The following is a 23274-nucleotide window of genomic DNA, read 5'->3' as shown; positions in this document are numbered from 1 at the left end:
ACACCCACACAAGAAAAGGTGTTTCCTTTCTTCCTTTCCTTTCTTTACAGACTCCTCATCCTGGTTGATTTAAGTTGTCGTTGTTCCTTTAATTCATGTTAGAGATGTTTAAAGTGTTTGAATTGCCCTCATGCATTCTACACTATGGATATTGACTTCCACACATGATCATTGAAAAGATATACATGCACATAAAGGCGGAGAGCAACCCTGCTCATGAGGGATGATGCAGTGTCCTCGATTCCTTTAACGTTGTTGAACATTTTTGGTATGTGGGCGAATGTGTGCTCCTTCTCTCTCTCACTCTGAGATATGCTTTAAATGGGTTACTGTACTAAGGCGATTATCCTAGTGTGTGTGTGTGTGTGTGTGTGTGTGTGTGTGTGTGTGTGTGTGTGTGTGTGTGTGTGTGTGTGTGTGTGTGTGTGTGTGTGTGTGTGTGTGTGTGTGTGTGTGTGTGTGTGTGTGTGTGTGTGTGTGTGTGTGTGTGTGTGTGTGTGTGTGTGTGTGTGTGTGTGTGTGTGGCATAAGGATGCATGTGCACACAAATACCTGCTGTGCACGTGACAGAATGTGAGCGCGCGCCACTCGGTTGCGTGCCGTGTGTAAAATATACATATGAATAATGCAGCATCCATCTGAATATTTAATGGCGCTCCTCTCTGACACTGTGAATTTGAGTCAAAGTGAGAAACACAGGCATGCCTTTTTTTAATAGTTTTACGTTCTAATCTTTAGTATTATCCTGTACTTACACACACAGGAGCTTACATATGCCAACCTCATTTCATACAATGCCTGCGCCTTTAAGAGAGCGATTGGGAGTCGCGTATAAGGGAAGAAGAGAGAGCAGGGAATAGAGAAAGACGAGCGAGGGAGAATCATAGAGAGACAGTGAGGGGAGAGGAAACAGAAGGAGGGTAGGGGGGGAATATGGGAACGGTCTAAAAATAAACCGTCAGAAAATGTTTTTTCGTATCTGCAGTGATGCAAAGTATTCATTTAAATAAACGCTCCTGCAGTGTGACCACAGCTCCCTTCCACACCGCTTAAACTCCTTATGCTTCCACTCCACACGTACACATGTCATCTTGAAGCAAATGTCATAATACGTATCTTATTAATTTATCTTAGGTGCTGTGGTTGTGGAGCGAAATGGGTGAACGAGGGCAAAATGTCTGCTGCACACTGCCTGGTTGGCGACAGTTGAGTTTCCAGATTTGTTCCTGCGCTCACCTTCTCCTACCTTCCTCCTGCTCCCGGCCCAGAGAGCCTTCTGATTTGTGTTGCACGGCCATCTGTTCGGACTAATTAACTAATTAATGAACTCTGGGGAAAGGCCCACCATCGAGGGCTCTGAGAGTGAGAACATTTTTCACCTCAGGAAGAGAGATGAAACGCTTCTCCTGGAAACGTTTTCTCTGCATTTCCACCTATTTCTTTTTGAAGTAAAAGCAGGCCACTTAGTATTAAAAACCACCGCATTTAAGAACCATGGATTTTAAACTGATTGAATTGAGTTATTAAGTTAACTTGGTAATTATCCTGCCACGTTTTAAATGTGAAATTGTGCTGGGAGATACTTTGAGACTCCACACATCTTAGTCATTTGTTACTTAGAGATCGAAAGAGGTCTTAGAGAAGCTCAAGACCAATAACTGGAAATGAGGCGTCCATGGTAACATCCAAATTGATCAATACTGGTGGTCTGAATTTCTTATAGTCTATTGATTGGATTTGTCGATTACCTGGGCGAGGTGCAACAATCACTACAACAACACTATATCAACACAACAATGACATATAATCTGCCGAAAACGATTACATGGTGAACGTCTGAGCAAACATCTGCCTATTGACTATTGACTTTCGATTGGATGAGCATTTAGCCAGTGATCATGGCAGCAGTTATTGTAGCTAAGATAAGTCTCATTATTATCAGCTTAAATTACTCTATTTCGGAATGCAACGACAGGTTAGCAAATATTTAGCAAATCATGTAATTTTGGCATTTTTTTTCTACGATCCTGATCCTGATACAGTACTTGCATTTTCTACATAAGGAAGCTGCATAGTACACACTTAAAGTACTATGAAGTTAATCAAATATAATCCAAGGTATATACTGTACTTGATAACTAAATAGCTCTGCATTGCATTAAAGGGGCCTTATTGTGTATTTTGGGTTTTCCCTATACTGTCGTGTGATGTATCGGTTTGTCTGTCTGTAAGCTCTATTTTGGTCTCCACCACCCAATAAAGCAACAATATGTCTCTTTAGCCGACCTTTTTGTTGTAGATACATGCCTCCTGTACCCATGACAGCGTTATTTGTATAGCACATTTCAAACACGTGGGCATCTAAAAAAGTGAATGTAGAGTAAAGACAGAAAATGTACACTTAAGTAGAAAAGTACTTAAGGCCACAACCTCACCACCCAGTTACAGTGAAGGCAATGTAAAGCTTAGCTAAAACAATAGGATTTAAGTATAGGGTAGAGTAAGCAGTGTCTAATAGAGTATTTAGCTTTGTAGGGGCTTGTCCAATATTATCTTTGAGATTATGTCCTAAGGGTGCTGCAAGGTTAGGGTTATCCTGATATTAAATATGACGACAGACATTCAAAGCAGCATTTGAAAACATCAGTAAAAGCTTTAAATGTAAAAAAAGGTTTTGTACAGTACTAATCACTACAAGGGACCTTTTTCACATGACACATATCATCCATTGTTATTCAAATATTGATTAGAGCAGCTCGGAGGTTTAAGAGTCCACATTGTCTTATCTGTTATCTTCAATATTAGCTTTACTTTGGTGGAAAACCTTGATATATCTAAGCAGAGTGATTATGCTCCATCCTTTAAAGTGAACTACCATCATTGTGTTAATTGGACATACTCAATACTCAATACTTATACCGGCTTGTAATACTGTTGAGTTGGTTTTTAAAAGTACAGACCAATACATTAAAAAGTGATATATCCAAAAGGAACATCCTAACGTTCCCAGTTTGTTACACACTTTTATCAGTTTCTTACTCAATATCATTTTTATAATTATATATTTCGATGGACCTGTGTGCATGGACCTATTATAGCACAAGTCAAAGTGTATGCCAAAACATTACTTTGCCCAGTGAGCCTTGGGAATCAGTTTGATGTGTGTTGCCCCTTGTTCTCAAAAACCTCCCTTAAAATATGACATAAAGAGTATTTTTAGCCAGCACAGGTTTGGCTTTCAATTAATAGCAGCCGGCTGCAATCTCACAGCTCTAAATACAGCGAAACACACCTCCCACTCCACAAACAGAACCACATCGTCCCACTCTGCAGGCAAATATGAACTCCTCTTTCCCAGCCCACCCTCAGTGCTACACTGATCGGAATCAGTGTCTGGTTTATTGGCAGGTTGTAGCCTAAAAAGAACAAGATAACCATGGTAGGAGAAAGTAAAACATTCAAATAAAATAAAAATGTTTGAAATGTAAAAATAAAATATGATGATTATCTTTCAAATATCCATCATACTGTATATCAGAATTACGATGAAATCTGTATCGGAGCAATTACAGAAAAAGCCCCAAAATAGAAGTATCTGAATTAAAATAAGTTATATAAATATGAAAATTCAATACATTACAAAATATACATAGAACTATATATTATGCATTAGAATAAAAGCTGCATACAAAATAACAATTAAAACACATTACATTACATGTCATTCGCTTTTATCCAAAGTGACTTACATACATTCGGTACTGTGGACAATCCCCACAGGAGCAATTTGGGGTGACGTGTCTCAGGGACACAACGACATGCTGACTGCAGTGGGACTCGAACTTGCTACCCCCTGATTCGAAGTCTAGCACACTATCCACTGAGCCACAGCCGCCCATACAATATATCTGCAATCAAATAAAGGCTGTATAGAAGAAACAATACAAAACAAACATGGAAAGACGCTACACAAATGTCAAATATATCTGAATATAACTGCATAAAAGAATACAAAATACAGTCATTCTAATTGCGACTAGCGTCACATGCAAACTAACATGTTGGATATTGAACATAAGGAACAAAGTTTTTACTTTGCTAAACTTTATGGTGATTATTACGAGTGTGATTGTGTAGAATGTGAGGGAGTGTGATGAATGTGATGTTGAAATGTTGCGTGTGGAAGGCTTCAGGTTGTAGCCAAGAACAGTTTCCTTCATTATATAGGCAAAGTTCACATTGAGCACTAATGACGTATAGGTATTCTGAGCTATACTGACACCAATCTGCCTCCCAGGCTGGCAGCCAGCTGCACAGCTGAACCAATCAAATACAAGGAAATAATGAACGTAGCGAGTCGTGCTCCATGTTCGACATCTCTCACACCACATAACGTGTCACAGTTAAACTCAAAAGGTCAAGGTCTAGGAATTATTAAAAAATACTTCTTAAAGCTCCACCACCTGCCTGAGAAAAACGGTGCTTTTTTCAGTATCAAAATAAGCCTCTAATAGCTGTGTGTACATCCATAAGCACTTTACAAAGAGAGAGCGAATTCTGCGGAATAGTGTCAATGAGCCCAATCTTTTAACAAATACAACCAATAACCAGATAATTCACTCAAATACTAGCCGTTAGTGCCGGCTCTGTGCTGGAACATCTCTAACATGACTCACCATCATACTGTAGGGATGGGTATCGTTAAGGTTTTAACGGTACTACTGCTTTTATTGATCCGGTCCTTTAACGGTACTCTTATCGGTTCTATTGGAGATAAGGTAAACTAACTAAACAAATTGTGAACAAAATTAACATTGCTTTTTATTTAAATTAAATAAATAATATTTCACATCAAAATAAACAACAATGTTTTAACAAATCTGATGACAGAACTGTAAACAGAAGCTGAAACTTTAACAAAATAAATAACTCAGTTACCTCTAATCATTAACCCATGTTTATATAATGTAGTTAACTCGGTGTGTTGCTGCTAGCATACATAACACCTGACGTGGAAACGTTACTCGTGGATGGGGCTACAGAGCTGCTAGAAAGACAGTGGAACCCGGTGCATTCCTCCGTCTGAATGTGGAGCACTTTTGATAAATGTTTAGACAAACTGCTCGTGTTACCGCCCTTACATGCTAAACTCTTACTGCACTTTAGGCAACGAGCATTGTCCGCATCGAGACGGGTAAAGTCTCCGCCATCTCCGCTGTGTGTGTGTGTGTGTGTGTGTGTGTGTGTGTGTGTGTGTGTGTGTGTGTGTGTGTGTGTGTGTGTGTGTGTGCGTGCGTGCGTGCGTGCGCGCGCGCGTGCGTGCGTGCGTTGCATGCATGTAGCAGCGGCGTGTGTGTAAACTGCCCCGCCACCTCGCACACAGGCGGGGAGAGAGAGATCTCTCGCCTGGATTGGAAAGATCGAAAATACTAAAAATAATCATAGATGCATTTTGCAGTCTTTTTGCGTATTAGAAACGGAGTTGACACTAAAACTGCAATATAATGTTTGTGTAGCAATAATACATATGTCATATATTTTAGATGTCTCCAGTACCGATAAAAAGACCAATAACGTCGGAGCTTAACGGTACCACGGTCTTTAATAATTCAGCCCACGGGGCCCGTTTAATACCGGGGCTCGGTACCCCCATCCCTACTCACGAATCACATCTAGTGTAGCCAGTGAATCTGAGCTGCTTGTATGATTTCAACATTAAAATAAACGTATTGATGCAATTAATACACCGTAATAAATGTACATTAACATTAGAATTTTCATCTCTCTCACTCACACGGTTAATTAGCTTTGAGATTAGATGACCTGTCTCTTTTAAGGGCTATGAATTTGAAATGGACTTTCTGTACAGAGCTTGGAAACATCTCTGTGTCAGTATGACTTCTGAAGCATTGCTTTTTAAATTAGCAGGACAGCCTGGTTTCACTGCACAGCTTGGCACCATGTGAATGGTCCTTAGAGAGTAAGAATTGAGTGAGATAAGTAAGGTAATAAACACAATGACATTGGAAGCCTATGGGCGGCGTGCTAAAATGACATTAGTTCAGCAGGAGGAAGCCCAATTACAATATAATTACATTTCTGGGTATACTTGACATACAGAGTGATGCATAATTGAAATTGACCTGCCAGCAGTTCTTCAGATGCAGCTTCTGGCACCAACAAGGAGGTTTAAAGCGAGACACTATCTGAAAAAAGGGTGGGTTTTTTTGCGCTGGCGGCTGGGGCTTGGGAGGTAGCGATCATTCACCATTAGGAAGGTCGGTGGTTCGATCAGCATTTCAAAGTGTCCTTGTGTGGTGGGTGCGTGTGAATGTTAATCCCTAAACAGCAGGTGGCACCTTGTATGGAAGGTGCCTCAGTGTAAGAATGTGTGTGTGAATGGGTTAATGCTGACTTTAACCATTTTCCATTTTGAGAGTCTACTTTTAGACATGTGGGAGGCAAACATTCAAAATACTGTTTTACTGACTTTGTCTATGTGTTTGTTTATTTTCTACATAATATAGCCTACCAAGAGTTAGCATTAAATAACACCTCATTTGCATAACATTTCGGAAATAAAAGAAAATATAATTGTCTTAATGATAGTAATACACTGGAAAAGTTTGAGATATCTAACAGTTGAAGTTGTTCACTCTATTCAACTGTAGTGTCTTGCAGTTCTTACAATATAAAGGAAGTTTTTTCAGTCGCATGGTGATATCTATTTTGTACATAATCTCCCCTAAACATATTTATGTGAAATAAGAGGTCAGGCACAGCACCAGTGGCGACTGGTCATTCGGGGCAGGTTGTTAGGATTATGTTTTAAACAGGACCCAGGCGCAGGCAATGACTGAAGATGTTCAAATGGTTTATTGTTTCGGAGACTCAGGCAGGTTTGGTGGCTATGGAGGTCTGGGCTGCAGTCGGATAGTTTAAAAATCAGCTCCTAAGTTCTAACCCTATCTCCTATTCCTTGACCTCTGAGTGAAACGTCACGGGGTTAAGGGATAGTGGATAGGAGAATTCAAAAGGACTTAGGAGAAGAGACTGCGGTACTTTAGAAAATCCGAATGCACTTTCACTATCACGTGTTTATGATGCGCCAGCGGACGTCCTGAATGTGCGTCTGCTGCTGTGGGGAAACCATGGAAACTGCAGTGTTCTATACAGCGGACTACAACATGAGGGACTACTGTGAACTCATCTAGAGACTCTGCACCGTGCTCTGATGCTGCTGCTTTGCTTTATGGACAACAGAGAAACATATTCTTCATGACCAAAGTTGGAATTGAAATAAAAAAGGAAAGTGAAACTTATGCTCGTCTCCCTCTCCCTCCGGTCCACATTAATACCAATGATCCCAATACGTATGATTGTATGAACTAAAGATCTTAAAATCAATACAGATGTATTTATTATAAACGTTAGTCCTTAACATCTATCACTGTGTATATCACCATTCAAACATCTTTTAGAAGCTGAACAAACCCCACACAGCTCAGTAAAGACTGAAATGTTGACTTTATTTGATCATTTCAGTGAAAACTAACGTTCATATTTCTCTTTTTGATTATAATACTGATGAACGTTCAGAACAAAGCACTTTGGCAACTTACCACCTATGTTTTAAAATGCTTAATAAGCACCGTAACTTTCATGATATAATTTCTCGGTCATAATCGGTTGTTTCCGTGAACGGCGGACTGTTGAGTGACGGCAAATGCTGCGGCTGCAAGGCATTGTGGGGCAGCATTTTCGCTTCTCCTGTCGGTTAGGGAGGTCCAGTGGTTCCTAAGCTAAAGGAGGTTATAAAGGAAGTTTGAAACCTCCGTTCCTATCATTCTCATCATTCTAGAGAATTCGAACGGCACTTATCATGGCTGCCACTGAGGGACTTCCGGGTCATTTCACTCCTTTAGGAAGGTTCCTAAACTAAATGGACTATTCGACTTCAGCCCCGGAGTGGAGGAAGGCAGTGAGAGGCTGGACTGATTACAAGGCAGGCAGGTATGATGCAGGAAGAAGCAGGCAGGTTGGCTGGAAGCTCTGGTGGACGATGGCCAAGGGATTGCACTGGAAACACAAGGAGAAACTTAGTTACAAAAAGTACGGAATTACACGCAGACAGGATAACTGAATGGGCAGCCAGGAGGATGTAATACCACTGGTGTAGAAAACAATCTGGCGGTGAGTTGTTGGGAGACTGGAGTAGATAAACTGTGTCCTGATTAGATGATGAGGGACAGCTGAGTCGGACGGCCAGGTGAGAGCAATCAGGCTGCTGCCTGCAAGGGAAACCACACCCTCTCCACACACAGGGGAACAAACAGGGACACAGTTTGGACCGTGACACAGGTGGGGCACAGCCCGACCTAGTGTCAGAGCAGAAAGTATTAAAATAATAATTACAAAACAATGCAAAGAAAATACTAGTGATGGCGAGATGAAGCCTTATGAAGCTTTGAAGCTTCCCAGCCAATTGGTTCGCAAAAGGGTTCATCTCATGAGGCTTCATCATGGGCTTCATTTGAACACAAACCCCCTGTTGGTCAAAGTGTGTACAACAGGCAGATTGGTCATCTCAACAGTGTGCTCTATCTCATACCGAGCTCCCAATGAGTAAAGCCTTAGAATACCTCTAAACAACGAACATAAAATCATATTTTCATGTTAACAATATTGTTTTTATTCCAGTTGAATGATTGTGATTGAAAAGCCTAAGGAGGCTGGTAAACATTGCAAAGAGGGATTTGTATTGCTTAATAATATTCATAAACTTAACCAGGCTAAACCATATCAAAGAATACATTTATTAACTACATTATCTCATTTAGCTGTAGCTTTTAAAAACAACAAAAAAGACGCGTTGTTCAGTCCTTGAACCAGAGACCCTGCGTCATGAGTCAACTGCTTTCCAGCTGAGCCGCAGCACACACACTGAATCGCCCTGAAAACACTGCAACATATTTATTCATGTTTTTATTCCTACATTTACTTATGCTTGTATCTATTTATACTTATGACATGTTCCGACCTCTATATAAGTGAGGGTCTGAGCTCTCTTAATTCCATCGTGTCACCGAGCCCGGGTACAGGAGGGGTAATATGGTTCTTATAAATACATCCATGGCATGGGTAATATCAGCACTGTGGTTCAACCATCCATGGGTTCAACGGATCTGAATCGCTTCGTGAAGCAGTCACGTGGTATTGACAGGCAGCGAGGCTTCGTTTGTCATCGATGACGTCACTGGCCCAAAACGATACAAGCCTCGATACATGCTTCACAAAAAGCTTCTGGGATTACTCGACACACGCTCCGAAGCCTCGGCACAATACGTAACATCACTAGAAAATACATTTTAAAAGATATTGTACGATCATGTTTAATCATCTGATTCGTCTGTACATTGCTGTTTTAGTCTGTGTTCTTCTAATTAGTGTCTACAGTGTGCCTATTGAGCTGTTTTGAGCGACGTGGGTCAAGCCCCAATCTGCCCCTCTCTCTCACTGTCTAAGTGAACGGGTGCTGTAAAAACTACACTGCGCATGCTCAGAGTCTTTTCTATTCAATGTGTGCGGCAAAAAAATAATCACCATAGGGGCATAGTGCTGACATACCCACCAAACGTCATCTCACATAATTCAGAGCTGATTGGCTGTGTGCCGCGAAAAGACAAATCTATCGATTCGATTTATGATTCGATTTTTGAAACTACAAGAAGATAAGGAGGACTTTTACAAAAAAGTAATAGAGATTTTTGTCCAGAGGGATAGGCAAATGCACTTCATCTTCAAGTCAAGGTAAGACCACCATTTAATTGAAAATGGGATCTTACTAAGAGAGAACAATCCAATATTTAAATGATAAAATAAAAAAATGTTGAGTATCCTTTTGTTGAACTGTCTGTTTAAAATTAATCGAAGCATCAGACTAAAGAAGCTTTTGAAAATAATATTATCTTTTGATTTAGGTAAAATATAATATTTGTGAACCTGAAGACGAGTCAGTGCCAGTGCCTCACCAGCCATGAACCTTATATATAAACATTTAAGTTTTTTGTGTCCCACCACTTTTGTACATATAAAAACGCCACTGCACAGCACCAACCTTTGAATTAAAGAATGGACGTGATTATACATAATTTATGATGTGAAAAAAGAAAAGGTAAAAATACAAACCTCCAGGAGGTGCTAGAAATGGTTTTGACTTCAGGTCATAGACAGAAAAGTGTTTTCATTAAAACTAGCCCTTTTATTTTGGAGCAGTTATATAAAATATTTACCACTCAAAGTACATGCTTGTTCACATAGACTCTTATGAGGATATGACATAACGCTGCACATTTTGTGTGTGACTAGAATCCGTTATTTACAGAAAAGCTTCTTAAATTCTTTGAAAACTAGTAATACTGCATACAGTACAGATATTCATCTACGACTGCATTCAACACCCAAGGTTACCGCACAGTACTGAATAATCAATTTCACTTTATTCCATTTGTCAAAACAGCTTCTTTAGTGGAGTGTGCAGGAGATATTCACCATCTGCTAATGGTTTTATTTCCTTTTTTCTTTTTTTTTGGTAATAGCGCCTCTGCTTTTGCTTGATTCATTTCGTGACTCACGGATACAGAAACATTGCTTTGTTTCCTCTCTTCAATCACCTTTCTCTGTGTGCAGTATTAGAAAGGCAATATCTTCCCTCTGATTTTTGACATCTCTAATCATCTCCAGCGTGACGTCACAGTGGAATGATTTAATCAAAATATTCCTTTCACCTCTCTGTCATGTGGGAACTGACAGTAGCTTTGGTTTAATACCTGTGTGATGTTATTTTATTTTGTATCCCTTTCTCCTGCCCGACCCCCTCCTCACGTTCTCTTTTCAGATACATTTGTTCAGTTCCCCTGTGCAGGACTGGGGGTTTTATGAAAAGTGTGCAGACAGGATGTATAGAATAAAGTGTTTCCTTATAGAGCCCTGGATAAAATAAAAATGAAATCACTTGATGTGGAGTTGCTCCCCCTTTTTATTTGATAACACACACTCTCTGTGTCAAGATCAAATGTAATCAAACCTTTTGATTTATTCTTTGTTCTATGCTAATACATCCTGTCTTCCTGTGCAATAAAATATCAATAAGAGATAATGGTTTTAACCATGACTCATCTCATCAGCGTACATTAGAGAAACGCTAAGTGCTTCTACCATTTTTAACCTTTTTTTGTTGCATTCAATAGCAGCGTGCATTTTGTTTTGATTATTTTAGTAAAAGAAATATGAGTGGAAGCTGTGGTTATTATCAGATTAGTCTCGTGGGTTTTTTCGTCAAAGGACAATCACCGTGACTCAATACGTTGTGAATATTTCTGTTTGAAATGTCCCTCCATCAAGGCCCACCACTCCTCCTGTTTCCTTTCATCCATTCACTTCCCTATTTCCGGCCCTGTGTCTTTACTGAGAGGTTGATGACTCTCCTCACAGTTGCTTGGCCGTTACCTAAAGCAAGTGTTGAATATGCATGAGTTCAGCCTCATAAACTGCTGCTCTCAGCGCTAAAGTCAGTAGGAAGCCCAGCTCAGCAGATGAGGGGGGGGGGGATCAGAAAGAAAACTTAGTGAAAAAGAAAGAGCAGAAGAAGGAACTTGCTTGACTTCAATGATGGAAGATAAACCAGATTTGCTCTCTTCATGTTGCCCTTGCGATGAAAGCAACAGGAGGCTAGCATACTTGCTCACACACTCACAATCGTTGTGTGTGTGCTCCGTTTCTGTGTCCATGTGGTTTTGTTTCCTCGAATATGGAAGTGCTCCAATGTGTGTTTGCAAGTGCTCTCTTGAGTGTCTGTCCATATCATTTCGCCCAAAGCTCTGGACAGTTGCCAGGCAACTGTGGCAGGCGTGCTCAGCACTGGGCCGGGCGTGCCACGGAGCCAGCACTTCCACATGCCCGTGGTCCGATAAGTGGCACGGGTCAGCGCTGATACGGCACCGGGTCAGAGGCACATGGGGCAAAGAGCCAGTCGATTGATGGGAGGATTTTAGGAGAATAAAATGACACAAACACATTTTAAGGTAGTATTGGTGCTGCATGTGATTCGATTCAAAGTCAATGGCTTTATTGCCATGTGCGCAATAGCTACAGTGTAGTTTTGGCATTGAACACCTAAAATCCAAGACTCATCAAACAATATTGGGGATTATTGAATTACCTGTAATGGGATTACGTAATCTGGATACAAAAATCGGTAACATGTCACAGATTACCGTTACATTTTTAAAATGGAGGGATTACAAACAGGATTACATTGTTTCTAAAAAAAACCTAAAAAAGAGCATTTAGTGTTTGCTGTAAATCAGATCAGATTGTATTTCTTCTTTGTAAACTGTACTGTTCTGCAGGCTAATACTTTAAGTGTGAATCTATACGCCTACTGCCTGAATCTGCTTTATGGTTTTCTTTGGTTCATTTGTTCTTTTTTTTATTCAGTAGTTGAACCTATGTGTTCATGAAATAGTGTCTGTGAGTTTAACTGGATTTGTTAAACTAAAATGGGGAATTTTCTGTCAGCTCAGATTTCATTTCTGCTTATTTAATATATAAAATAGAATCTCTGAGCAGAGGAGACATTACTAATATTTAATATATGAGGTTGTTCTTTTGCTAAGGTTCCATTGCTGTTTTACATATTACACTTAAAGGGGACCTATCATGCAAAATGCACTTGTTTATGTCCCCGGTGTGTCAGGGAACTCACGCAGCGTCAGAAAATAAAACCCTCTCTCTTTTCCTCCGTACCCAAATCTCTACAACGGGGGGTACAACGGAGCTGATCCAGATTTGCGGTGATTTGACGTCATATCGGCGGCGGACCCACGGCACTATCAGAAACGTTGCTATCAGAAACAATGCCCGACTTCTTTGGACGTAATATGGTTGGTGTTGACATTAGCATCGCTAACACTCAGAGCTAACCTGTAGGCTACTGGAGAGCATGTGTGTGAAGAAGCAGGAAATAAAAAGGAACTCACCTTGTGGTATAACCGGCAAGAGAGAAAGCCTTTGAGCTCCATACTGTTTCAGAAATAATCCTTGATAATCCATGATATGGCGTTTCATCACGGCAGTATCTGCCGGTAGAATCTCCCGCATGAGCAGGCATAAGCTCCGACCCTCTTTTTTTAATCTTTTTTTTATTTTTTAAAGATTTATAATAAAATCAGCTCTTTTGAAACAGGAAGTGAAATAGAGGGATATGAGGCATGGCTAGAATGGGTGATCTGTTTGGTATATTGAGCAAAACACTTTATAGACATGTTTTTTATATATTTGTATATATCTGAGACCTACAGTATGATATTGCCTAAAAATAGCATGATAGGTGACCTTTAAGTAAAACATGTTTTATTGATATTTATTTATTCTTGTATTTAGTTAATCCAAACGTAACGGAAAGTATCAGGTTGCATTACTTTTATATTTTGATACCTACATTAATTTACTGATTACATTTTACAGATAACTAGTAATTGTAAGAGAATACATTGACATTAGTAAGTAACTCTCCCAACCATATATCTTTATAATACAAATATTGTCAACTAAACACACGTAAAAGGAAAAAAGTTAAAACAGAATAAAATAATAAAATGAAATTCTGCACAGTGGAATAAAATACTGTGTATGATTCATTATTATGTTTTCAATTATCTAGCCTCACACATATCACCGCACTGCTGTGGTTAGTTTTACATTTGTCACTCCTCTCATTTCTAAATCATAATTGAACCTAGCTCATGACTATTACCTCTAAATGATATGGTAGATTTTCGAGATCCAGATTATTGAGCAATTTTTGGATCATTCATTTGTTTTCTCAAGGAAAATGAGTAGTGATTCTGAAGGAACATGGCTGCGTCCATGTTTCTGCTTTGTAAGAACAACATCGAGGTCACTACCGCAGCGGACCAACACTAAAACATTTTGTCCCAGGAGTTTTCCTCCCGAGGTGGACGACCAGATACAGGCTCAGGCACATGGACATTTTGATTAATCTACTTAACATTGAATTATTGCTGTTCATGCAGACATACTAGCATTGTGTCTCAGTAGAGGTCAAGTAAATACTGTCCATACTTCAGGATGCTGGCGCAGTAGCAAAGAAAGTACAAGGCTTTTTTGTAGGATGATTTTTTTTTTTAAATGGCCAACATTTGTTTGATATTCATTTTTATTACATTTTGTATATTATTATGCGCTTTCACAGTGGAGTACTTTTCCCCTTACTTTTCCCTTTTAGTTCCGATAGTTCCTGGGATTTTGCGTTCACACCAAAAAGAGAACTTAGTTCATGAGAACTTTTCCCCCCTATTCAGTCCCTGCTAGAGAGAGAAAAAAGTTCCAAGTTCTGATTGGCTGGGCGAATTGCAAACATATATATATATGTTTATATACATATATATTAACTGAATGAATTTTACATGAGATTTGAAACCCAGGACTTCCCCTCTGAATGTACAGACATCTGATACCTCATTCACACCAACGCAACTCCGGTTCAAGCTCCGTGCTAGAGCTTTTCAGGTTCAGAACCGGTTCTTCGGTTTAGCTCCGGCTTTTTTCACACCGCCCAGAGTCCGACTGGTGCTGCGTCATTGCGTCATTGTTTGCGTGCCTGCTTCATAAAGCCAAACCGTACGGAAACCCCTCACAGCTGACACCGACAACAACAACAATGGCCGATTGTGCTCCAGCTTCCTCTGTACCTCTTCGAAAGACCAGATTCCCAGTAGGTAGCTGGTCTCTTCAGTGGACCACTATCTGCTTGTTAAGTTTCTCCATCGTTGTGTACAAACTGGATAAAACGCCGGCTTTTTGTTGTTGTTCAGGAGTTGATCTGTCTCTGCCCCTGCCCCCGCCTCGACGTAAGCGTGACGTATGCGGTGCTTTTGCTCTGGCCGGACAATTTTTTGGTGCTCGAAATGAACCGGAATCCGGAGCTAAGAGGCTGCTCCGCTGCGGTGTGAACAGGAAAACCCGGTGCTTTTCAAGCTCCAGCTCCGAACCGGCCCTGAAACACCGTTGGTGTGAATGAGGTATTAGAGACACTCTCTGCTACTGACCAGGATGAAAGGGTGGTGATTGACCCTTTAAAGGTCCAATCACTTTTCAAACACACCTGTACTAAGAAGGCCAAAGGGCCAGATGGCATCTCTGCATTCCTTCTCAAGACATTTGCAGAATAACCTTGTCCAAAGGTAAACAATGATTTTAGGCCTGTTGCATTGACATCCATTATCATGAAATGTTTTGAGAGGATCATGGTGCCGCTGCTAAAGAAAGAGGTTGATGTACATTGAGACCCTTTTCAGTTTGCCTACAAGCAAGGGCGTGGCACAGACGATGCTCTAAATAGCATCACACACCTGGTCACTAAACACCTGGAAGACCCTAAGGCAGGGGTCGGCAACAGGCGGACCGCGGTCCGGATCTGGACCCAGACGCCGACCTATACGGACCCGGACCTATAATCAATACATTAATAGGGGATTTCAATTTTGACGGGGCGATTCTATTTTAACCGCCGCCGACAGGGGGCGAAAGAGACGAGTGTGCGATACAGGGAGAGAAACACAGAAGAAGAGACGAGAGCGCGGCAGAGAGAAGCGGAGAGGAAAGTAAGTGAAGAGAAGAGTTAGCGATACAGGGAGAGAAGCGGAGAGGAGAGTGGACAAGCGTGTTAGCGGCAGACAGGGAGAGAAAAATCATTACACATGGCGCTCTCCAAGAAGAGGAAAGTGGACAGTGAGAACAGAGCTTTTAACCCTGAGTGGACGGACTCATTCATGTTCATCCTGCCCACTGGGAGCACAGAACCAGTGTGTCTCATTTGTTCAGAGACCGTGGCGGTCATTAAAAGTGCCAAAACGCCACTATGAGACAAAACACAAAGTGTTTGACCAAACATTCCCTCTCAAGTCAGAACTGAGGTCACAAAAAATAGCAGTCTCAGAGCCCAATATGATCAGTCCACCAGGATCAAAATGAAAACTAAATATCATTCCAGGGCAGGCTAACCGAGGCTAACCAATGAGCACCTGCATGTGTTTGGCCTTGACACAATTTCAGCCCAGATTTACAAACTCCTGGCAGGACAAGCTCGAGCTCAATTCTCGCACTGAATTAAAAAAAAAGTGAGTGAGGGACTGCAATATAAGAGGGAAAGAAAGAGAAACTTTAAAACTGTTCAATTGTTATGATGTGTAAAGACTGATATTGTTCTATAATCGTCTGAAACTGTTAAGTCATGATGTGAAACGGTTAACAAAGAAAAAGGGAAACTCAAGCTGCTGCTACACTTTATTTTATTTATCTAAAATTAAGCATTTTTGAGATGCACATATTTTATTTATTTTCTCTATTTTATTTTTAAATGCAGCCCGAGAGGAACATTACACATATCCACAGTTGTTATCCAATGTTAATTAACAATAAATATTGTTGTTTTTGAATTGCACTTTCTTTATTTGATTGGCAGTCAGTTGTACTGCAGACGTTGATAAAGCTACAGGCTACTTCAATATATATCACACTAATTCATAAAGCAAGTTCGACATTTTGACGTTCCGGACCTTTGCATGGGGAGATTTTCTCTAACTGGACCTCGTTGAATTGTTGTTGAATACCCCTGCCCTCAGGCATATGTACGCCTACTGTTTGTGGACTTCAGCTCGGCTTTTAACACACTGTAGCCTCACATCTTCCTTCAAAAACTGATAAAGATGATTTTAACCATCTAGTGCTGAATGTGAAGAAGACTGAGGAGATGGTGTGGGGCCCAAAGGCAGTGGGTGACCTTAGGCCGGTAGTTATCCACAATGAACCCATAACTCAGGTCAGCTCCTATAAGTACCTTGGTGTCCATCTAGAATACACTCAGCTGGAAGGCGCATGTTCAAGGTCTGTGCTCTAGACTTCAACAGCGATTGGGCTTTCGGAGTCGACCAGAAGTTCATGTTACTGTTCTATTATGCAGTGTTGGAGAGCATCATGAGGTATGGTATCACTGATCACAGATCGCTCGCCTGGTACAGACTGCTATGAAAATTATGGGGGTTAAAAAACACCCATCTCTCCAAAACATATACGAGCAGTCCATTATCAGACAGGCAAACACAATTGTGTCTGATCCCACCCACATACTCCACCCAGAATTCCAGCTCCACCTTCTGGTAGAAGATTCAGGGTTCCCAAGTGCAGGCTGAACCGCTATAAGCACTCATTCCTACCTATGTCGATTAAGCTTCTTAACATTCACATGAAATGAAATGTAGTCAAATGGAATGAAATGTACTTTTTAAATGTCGGCCATGAGGGTTGTGCAATAGGTCGCCATTGTCAGTATGTGCGTCTGTGTATGTGTTTGTTTCAATGGTGTATGACTGATGATATGTGTATGTCTCTTAATGTCCACTATGTTTGTATATGTACATGTTTGCGGAACTGCAGGGCGGAGTCCAGAACAAATGTCCTTACGGGGACAATAAAGTATATCGTATCGTATCACATTTTCACATATCATGTCACATAAGAAAGCAGTAAAAAATACACAAGATTAGGAGGCCTACGTTAGGGAGGAAGTGGATTACCACATTACAATTTAAACACCATAATAAGAAACACATTTTCATAAAATGAAGTGTGATTAAAACCAGCAGGACCCAGGTTCATAAATTAAAAGATGCCACATAGGACAGGCCGCAAGTATTTAAAATGACTTCTCTCTGCAGGTGGTTTTGAGGAATCCAGTGAAGGTGGAATAAAAAGGATAAAATAATTTAAAATGCAATGCAAAAATCCTAACTATATAATTGATAATTGAAATTAAAGGTGGGGTAGGTAATTTTGGAGAAACCCGCTTGAGTGCGCTAGAATTTGAAAATACACAGCCGGAAAAAATCGGCCACTTCCTTACAGAGCCCCTCCTCCAACACACACGAACCAATGACCAATGAGGGCACGAGATAAGTCTGTGCACAGATGGAAGGCTGACAGGCAGGTAGGCCATCCAGTTATTTTAGCCGGGCCGGCTCAAATGATAGGTTGTGCTTTTTACAGTACTACGGCTTCCACAGATGACATGTTTTAATGGATTTATTGTCAAAGCACTTCAGGTATTCATTGCTATCGGGATGTTAAGAGCATTCCATGGAATATAACAAAAAGTGTATCTCGAGCCGGTTTCTCAAACTTACCTACCCCACCTTTAAGTCCAAAATTATGATCTAATTTTTATTTGTAATATTGCCAAATACATGATGCCTAAATAGACATAAGGGCTGACTTTATTTAAGGGATCACAAAGATGATTGATGCATGAGCACCAAATGGTTAATAAAGGTGATTTCACATAGGCCATTAATCATGTTATTTATCAGTGTAAACGACGGAACAGATCACCACTTTATTTGAAGGGGCACAAACATGATGAAGTAATGACAAAATAATGCTTAGTTAATCATGATTACAACACTTGGAATTGCTGTTGGAAACTGGTCAGTTTTTTGCCCTGTCACTTTAACTGCAGATCTATATGAAGAACACATGAACATCATTAATAACTCAGAAGTCATGAGGATTGAGATACCTTAGTTGATGCATTAATTAAGGTATTGTTCCGGCATTAAGTCATGCATGAGATACTGTTAATCCTTATACATTACTGATAGTTCATGAAGTAATACATGAATGAATTCATGCTTTTTCATGTCAAGTCATGCATGAATTCAAGATGATTCATGTACCCTTACCGTAAAGTGTTACCAGTTTTTTTTATTTCCGAGAGCTTCACAAAAATGCAAGGGCAGCAAGTTACGTATGTAGTGTGTACCTATTGTAGGTACACACAGGAGTCTTTGATAAAGCGCTATAATAAATATAAGGATTATTATTATTATTATTATTGAATTTCCACATTAACTTATATTATGTAGCTTTAAGTGACAAAAAACAAGTTCTGGTATGAGGCCTTTGTGGAATATTCTAATGTGAGAGGCTTAAGAGACGGGTAGGCCACCTTGCTGTTTTGCGCTTTTTTATTATTACATCCACCCCTGAACAGCTCCCCACCTACCTAGTAAGCGGTTTACTGAAAACATTCAGTCTTCTCAAGTGATCAAAAACCGTGTGACATTTTGTTCAGCTTATTCTCTCTTGTTGTGGGTGTGCACCTACTGTGTGAATGTGTGTCCTGGAAGTGGGTGATACGTGCCTTCTGTTGCTCGCCTCCTCTATCTGTTGACAAGTTCTCTTAACTGTGTTGTATTTCCAGCGTGGGTATTAAAAAATAGAGTCATTTGGCGAGCTCTCTGAAATCTCCTCAGACTGAGTTGGAGGCTGACAATGACAGGATGCCATCTTCTGTTTGTGTGGGATAGTTCCTCTTTAAAACAAGCACACAGGATGATGTCGTCCTGTGCTCCTGAATTAGTTTTCCACACTTATTCAGTATTCTCTTTCTCTTTTTCACTCAGTGTTTGTTCTAATTCACCCCGCAGGGTTTCTGAGCACAGGGGACCAGTCTGCTAAGGGGAACTATGGCTTGTTGGACCAGATCCAGGCCCTGCGCTGGCTCAATGAAAACATTGGCCACTTCGGAGGGGACCCAGAGAGAATCACCATCTTTGGCTCAGGAGCCGGGGCCGCCTGTGTGAACCTCCTCATCCTCTCCCACCACTCCGAAGGTAAGGCTCTTTTTTCTCCGTCATTGTCACATTAGCAGTCATATACCCTGCTAGAAAAGGGATTAACATTTCAGAGCAGTGTGGGTAGTGTATTTCTTCAAGGAGCTTGTTAGTCATTTTAATGAATACCCTATACAGTAATACATATATATATCAATCTTCAGAAATGAGGCGCACACTATATGCAATGATATTTTTTTCAATAAACATGCAGAATTGCACACATTGAGTCATTTTAAAGCAAATCAGATTGCCAATCTAGACCGTGATGGCAGATGGAGGCAAACAGTAGGATATTTGCCATAGATCATGACTCACCTAGGGATACAAGCCCTGCAATAATCCCAAACAACGTCATTCCACGAGGCTCTAGAATCTCTGTGTACTGTCCGCCTCCATTCAAACTAATCCTGTCTAGCTAAGGCATAAGAAGTCCATACGTATATATATTACTTACTTTTATATCATTTACTTGGACTTTCCATGACGACCATTATAACCACTTTCCATATGTATTATTAGATATATAGTCAGCATAATATTTTGCATCATTAGTGAATCTTTACATGGCTTGTACTGCTGACCAACCTTATTTCTTGTCTTTTCCAGCATTTTAAATGTAGACTGGCACGAGAGAGCAGACACCTCTGACAGGCAATGGTTCATTTTCATGCTCATATTTTATGTATACATTTTTTTACAGTAAAAAAACAAAAAAAGGAAAGGAAAGGTCCTCAAGCCTCTAACCTGGAAACCATTGCAGTACTTATTACGGACCCTACTATACTTTTGGCTAATCTTTGTAGGACCCACCAAATGTTTGATCCTTCATTCTCTGAAGGTGAACGGCACTTTATACTTGACCTAATACTCAGAGTATGTTATTGGTGAACTGCTCACCTTCCATCTGACAAACTGACCTTGAACAGATACAATAAAAAAAAAAAAGTGCCTGTACATTTTAATTGGATTCTCAACATGTGCATGGTAAGTGTGTGCACGTGAATGCAAATCTTTCCGTCTATCTGAAGTTTGAAAACATTAAGGAGGAAATAATCGCTTTAAAATGCCTATCTTGTTTTAATACTAAATATGTATTTAATATGCATAGAATTTGCTAGGTTTTGCTTCTTTTGTTTATCATGGAAAATGTGTTTTGCTCATGTGAGCTTGGAATGGGGAATTGCCTTTTGTCTTTGTTTGTTAAGGTAATTAGTTATTATATAACTAGTTAGAGTTAACTTTATATTCTTAAACACACTTGTTTCTGGTTTCATTTCATAATTCATAACACACAACCTTCAGTAGCACAGAGAAAGTGAAAACAGCACGTCTGTGTACTGAAACAAGAATCTGTTGTTAATCTAATCACGGAACCCTCCAGATTTACAGTCCTAATGTGAAAACTTCGTGTCATATCGAAATGTGAAGCTTGTCTATCCTCGTTATCATTATGGGTTGTTATGCATAGATATGTCTTCCACTCCATTTTGAAGACTTGCTGAAAAAGTTGGTGGGTGACGATTTTTTAAAGATGCTGTGTTTGTGTGTGTGCAGAGGAGAGATGAGATGAGGGGTAGAGCTGGAGCTGCAGCTGAGAGGCTTCTTAATTGATTTCACAGGGAGAGGAGCGGGGGTGGGGCACATGCGGAATATGGGGGGGCTTAATTATTAATGACAGAATCTGCAGATAAAACAGAGAGACAGAAAGCCACTTTACATAACAGTGCAGCGGTGCAACAGTGCGAGCAGTTTTCTTTCTCTCACTGTCTCTCTTTTGCGCTTTATGCAACACGCGGCCATCAAACCGCTGCTGTGTTCCGAGCGGCCTCCATCTTTCCTCCCGCTGTCTCTCGCTGTCTCTCGCTGTATGTAATGAAAGCGCTCCGTTGTCCTAATGCTCGCAAAGATTTTCCATGGCTATAAAAAGCAACCAAACATCTTCTTCATCTTGCCTCCTATGTAATACTCTACAAATGCTCCTCCTTCCACATATGCATTATTAAAATCACTCACACTGGAAGGCCTTGAAGGCCCCATCAGCTGCTAGCAGAAGTATGTCAGAGGGGAAAAATGAACCGATAGAGGGGAAGTGATTGTATGTTTGCTATTGAGGCTATTTGTGTGTGTAGGCCTGTTCCAGAGGGCCATCGCTCAGAGTGGCTCGGCCATCTCCAGCTGGGCGGTCAACTACCGACCCATGATGTACACCAAGATCCTGGCCAAGAAGGTGGGCTGCACCCTGGGGGACATGGCTGAGCTGGTGGACTGCCTGAGGAAGAAGAGTTTCCGGGAGCTGGTGGACCAAGACATCCAGCCGGCCCGCTACCACATCGCCTTCGGACCCGTGGTGGACGGGGACGTGGTGCCCGATGACCCTGAGATCCTCATGCAGCAGGTCAGGGGTCATTGCACTGTCCGTCGGGATAACTACAATAAACAATATTAATGTCATTTTAAGACCAATGTATGCCACTGATACAATTATAATAGATTCATAATGCAGGTACCGGTACACCCTTTTTAAAGAGCAATGTACTTCTGATTCTTGAAATGTTCAGACATTGGAATTGGAAAACGAAAATAAGATATATTCAAATAATTGTAAAATATAAAGAACCATGCAACCAAAACAATAAATGAAATGGAATTTTGGGCTCTATGCAAAGTCCAGGTATTATCAAGTAAGGGAACACCCAGCAGTTTATTTTAGTATCATATTTGCAAAAATGATAGAGACAAATGTTGTTAATCGTTAATTAATTATTCGTTTGGTCTAAAAAGCGTCAGAAAAGGAAAAATATCCGTCCCAGTTTGTTAACGTCCTAAGGAGACGTCTTTAAATGGCTTGTTTTGTCAGTCCAAACCCCAAAGATATAAAGTTGAATTTTATCTAAAAAGCTGAACAAATGCATATTTGTTCATGTAAAGGTGACATGGAGTGAATAATCGATAATTCAAATAGTTGGAATAGTTTTTTGCTAAACAAACATGCATGGAAACACAACAGGCAATCTCAAGGTCACCAAAATGGATTGGGATCAAGAACATATATTGAACAAAGCGATCAGGTTCATGTCAATAAATATGTATTTATATTGCACAATAAGTCAATGACATACAAATGATTAAGCATATCGTACAAGAGGCTAAACATTTCCATTTATCTTACGGTAAGACAACAATGCAAAAATGATCGAGGTCTTGTCCACATATCTGTCCACAGATCATACGGTGACTCAATGACATAGTTATCGTGTCAGGTCAACAGGACGTTATTCAGTGAAGGATCGCGTTGTTGTCCTAGCAGTCCTTTGTTTTGTTTTTGTTGTGACACCAGGGCGAGTTCCTTAATTACGACATATTGCTGGGTGTCAACCAAGGAGAGGGACTGAAATTCGTGGACGACAGTGAAGGAGAAGACGGAATATCATCAGCTACGTTTGACTACACCATCTCCAACTTTGTGGACAATCTGTATGGATTCCCTGACGGTCAGAGCCTTCGCTGCTATTTTACCTTA

At 40.4% G+C, this 23274-nt stretch overlaps 1 protein-coding gene across 2 annotated transcripts in view; it reads left to right on the top strand.

The window, feature by feature from the left end:
* nlgn2b (neuroligin 2b) overlaps positions 1-23274 on the top strand; it is a 90410-nt gene that overhangs the window by 59944 nt on the left and 7192 nt on the right. For both annotated transcript variants that reach the window (XM_034099502.2, XM_034099501.2), the window contains exons 5-7: positions 19566-19751; positions 21884-22149; positions 23092-23245. In XM_034099502.2, the coding sequence (XP_033955393.1) occupies positions 19566-19751; positions 21884-22149; positions 23092-23245 (606 nt within the window). The remainder of the gene's footprint in view (positions 1-19565; positions 19752-21883; positions 22150-23091; positions 23246-23274) is intronic.

Source organism: Pseudochaenichthys georgianus, chromosome 14, assembly GCF_902827115.2.
Source record: "Pseudochaenichthys georgianus chromosome 14, fPseGeo1.2, whole genome shotgun sequence".
Taxonomy (NCBI): Eukaryota; Metazoa; Chordata; class Actinopteri; order Perciformes; family Channichthyidae; genus Pseudochaenichthys; species Pseudochaenichthys georgianus.
The sequence above is the reverse complement of the archived record's forward strand: the minus strand, read 5'-3'. Positions and strand labels throughout refer to the sequence as shown.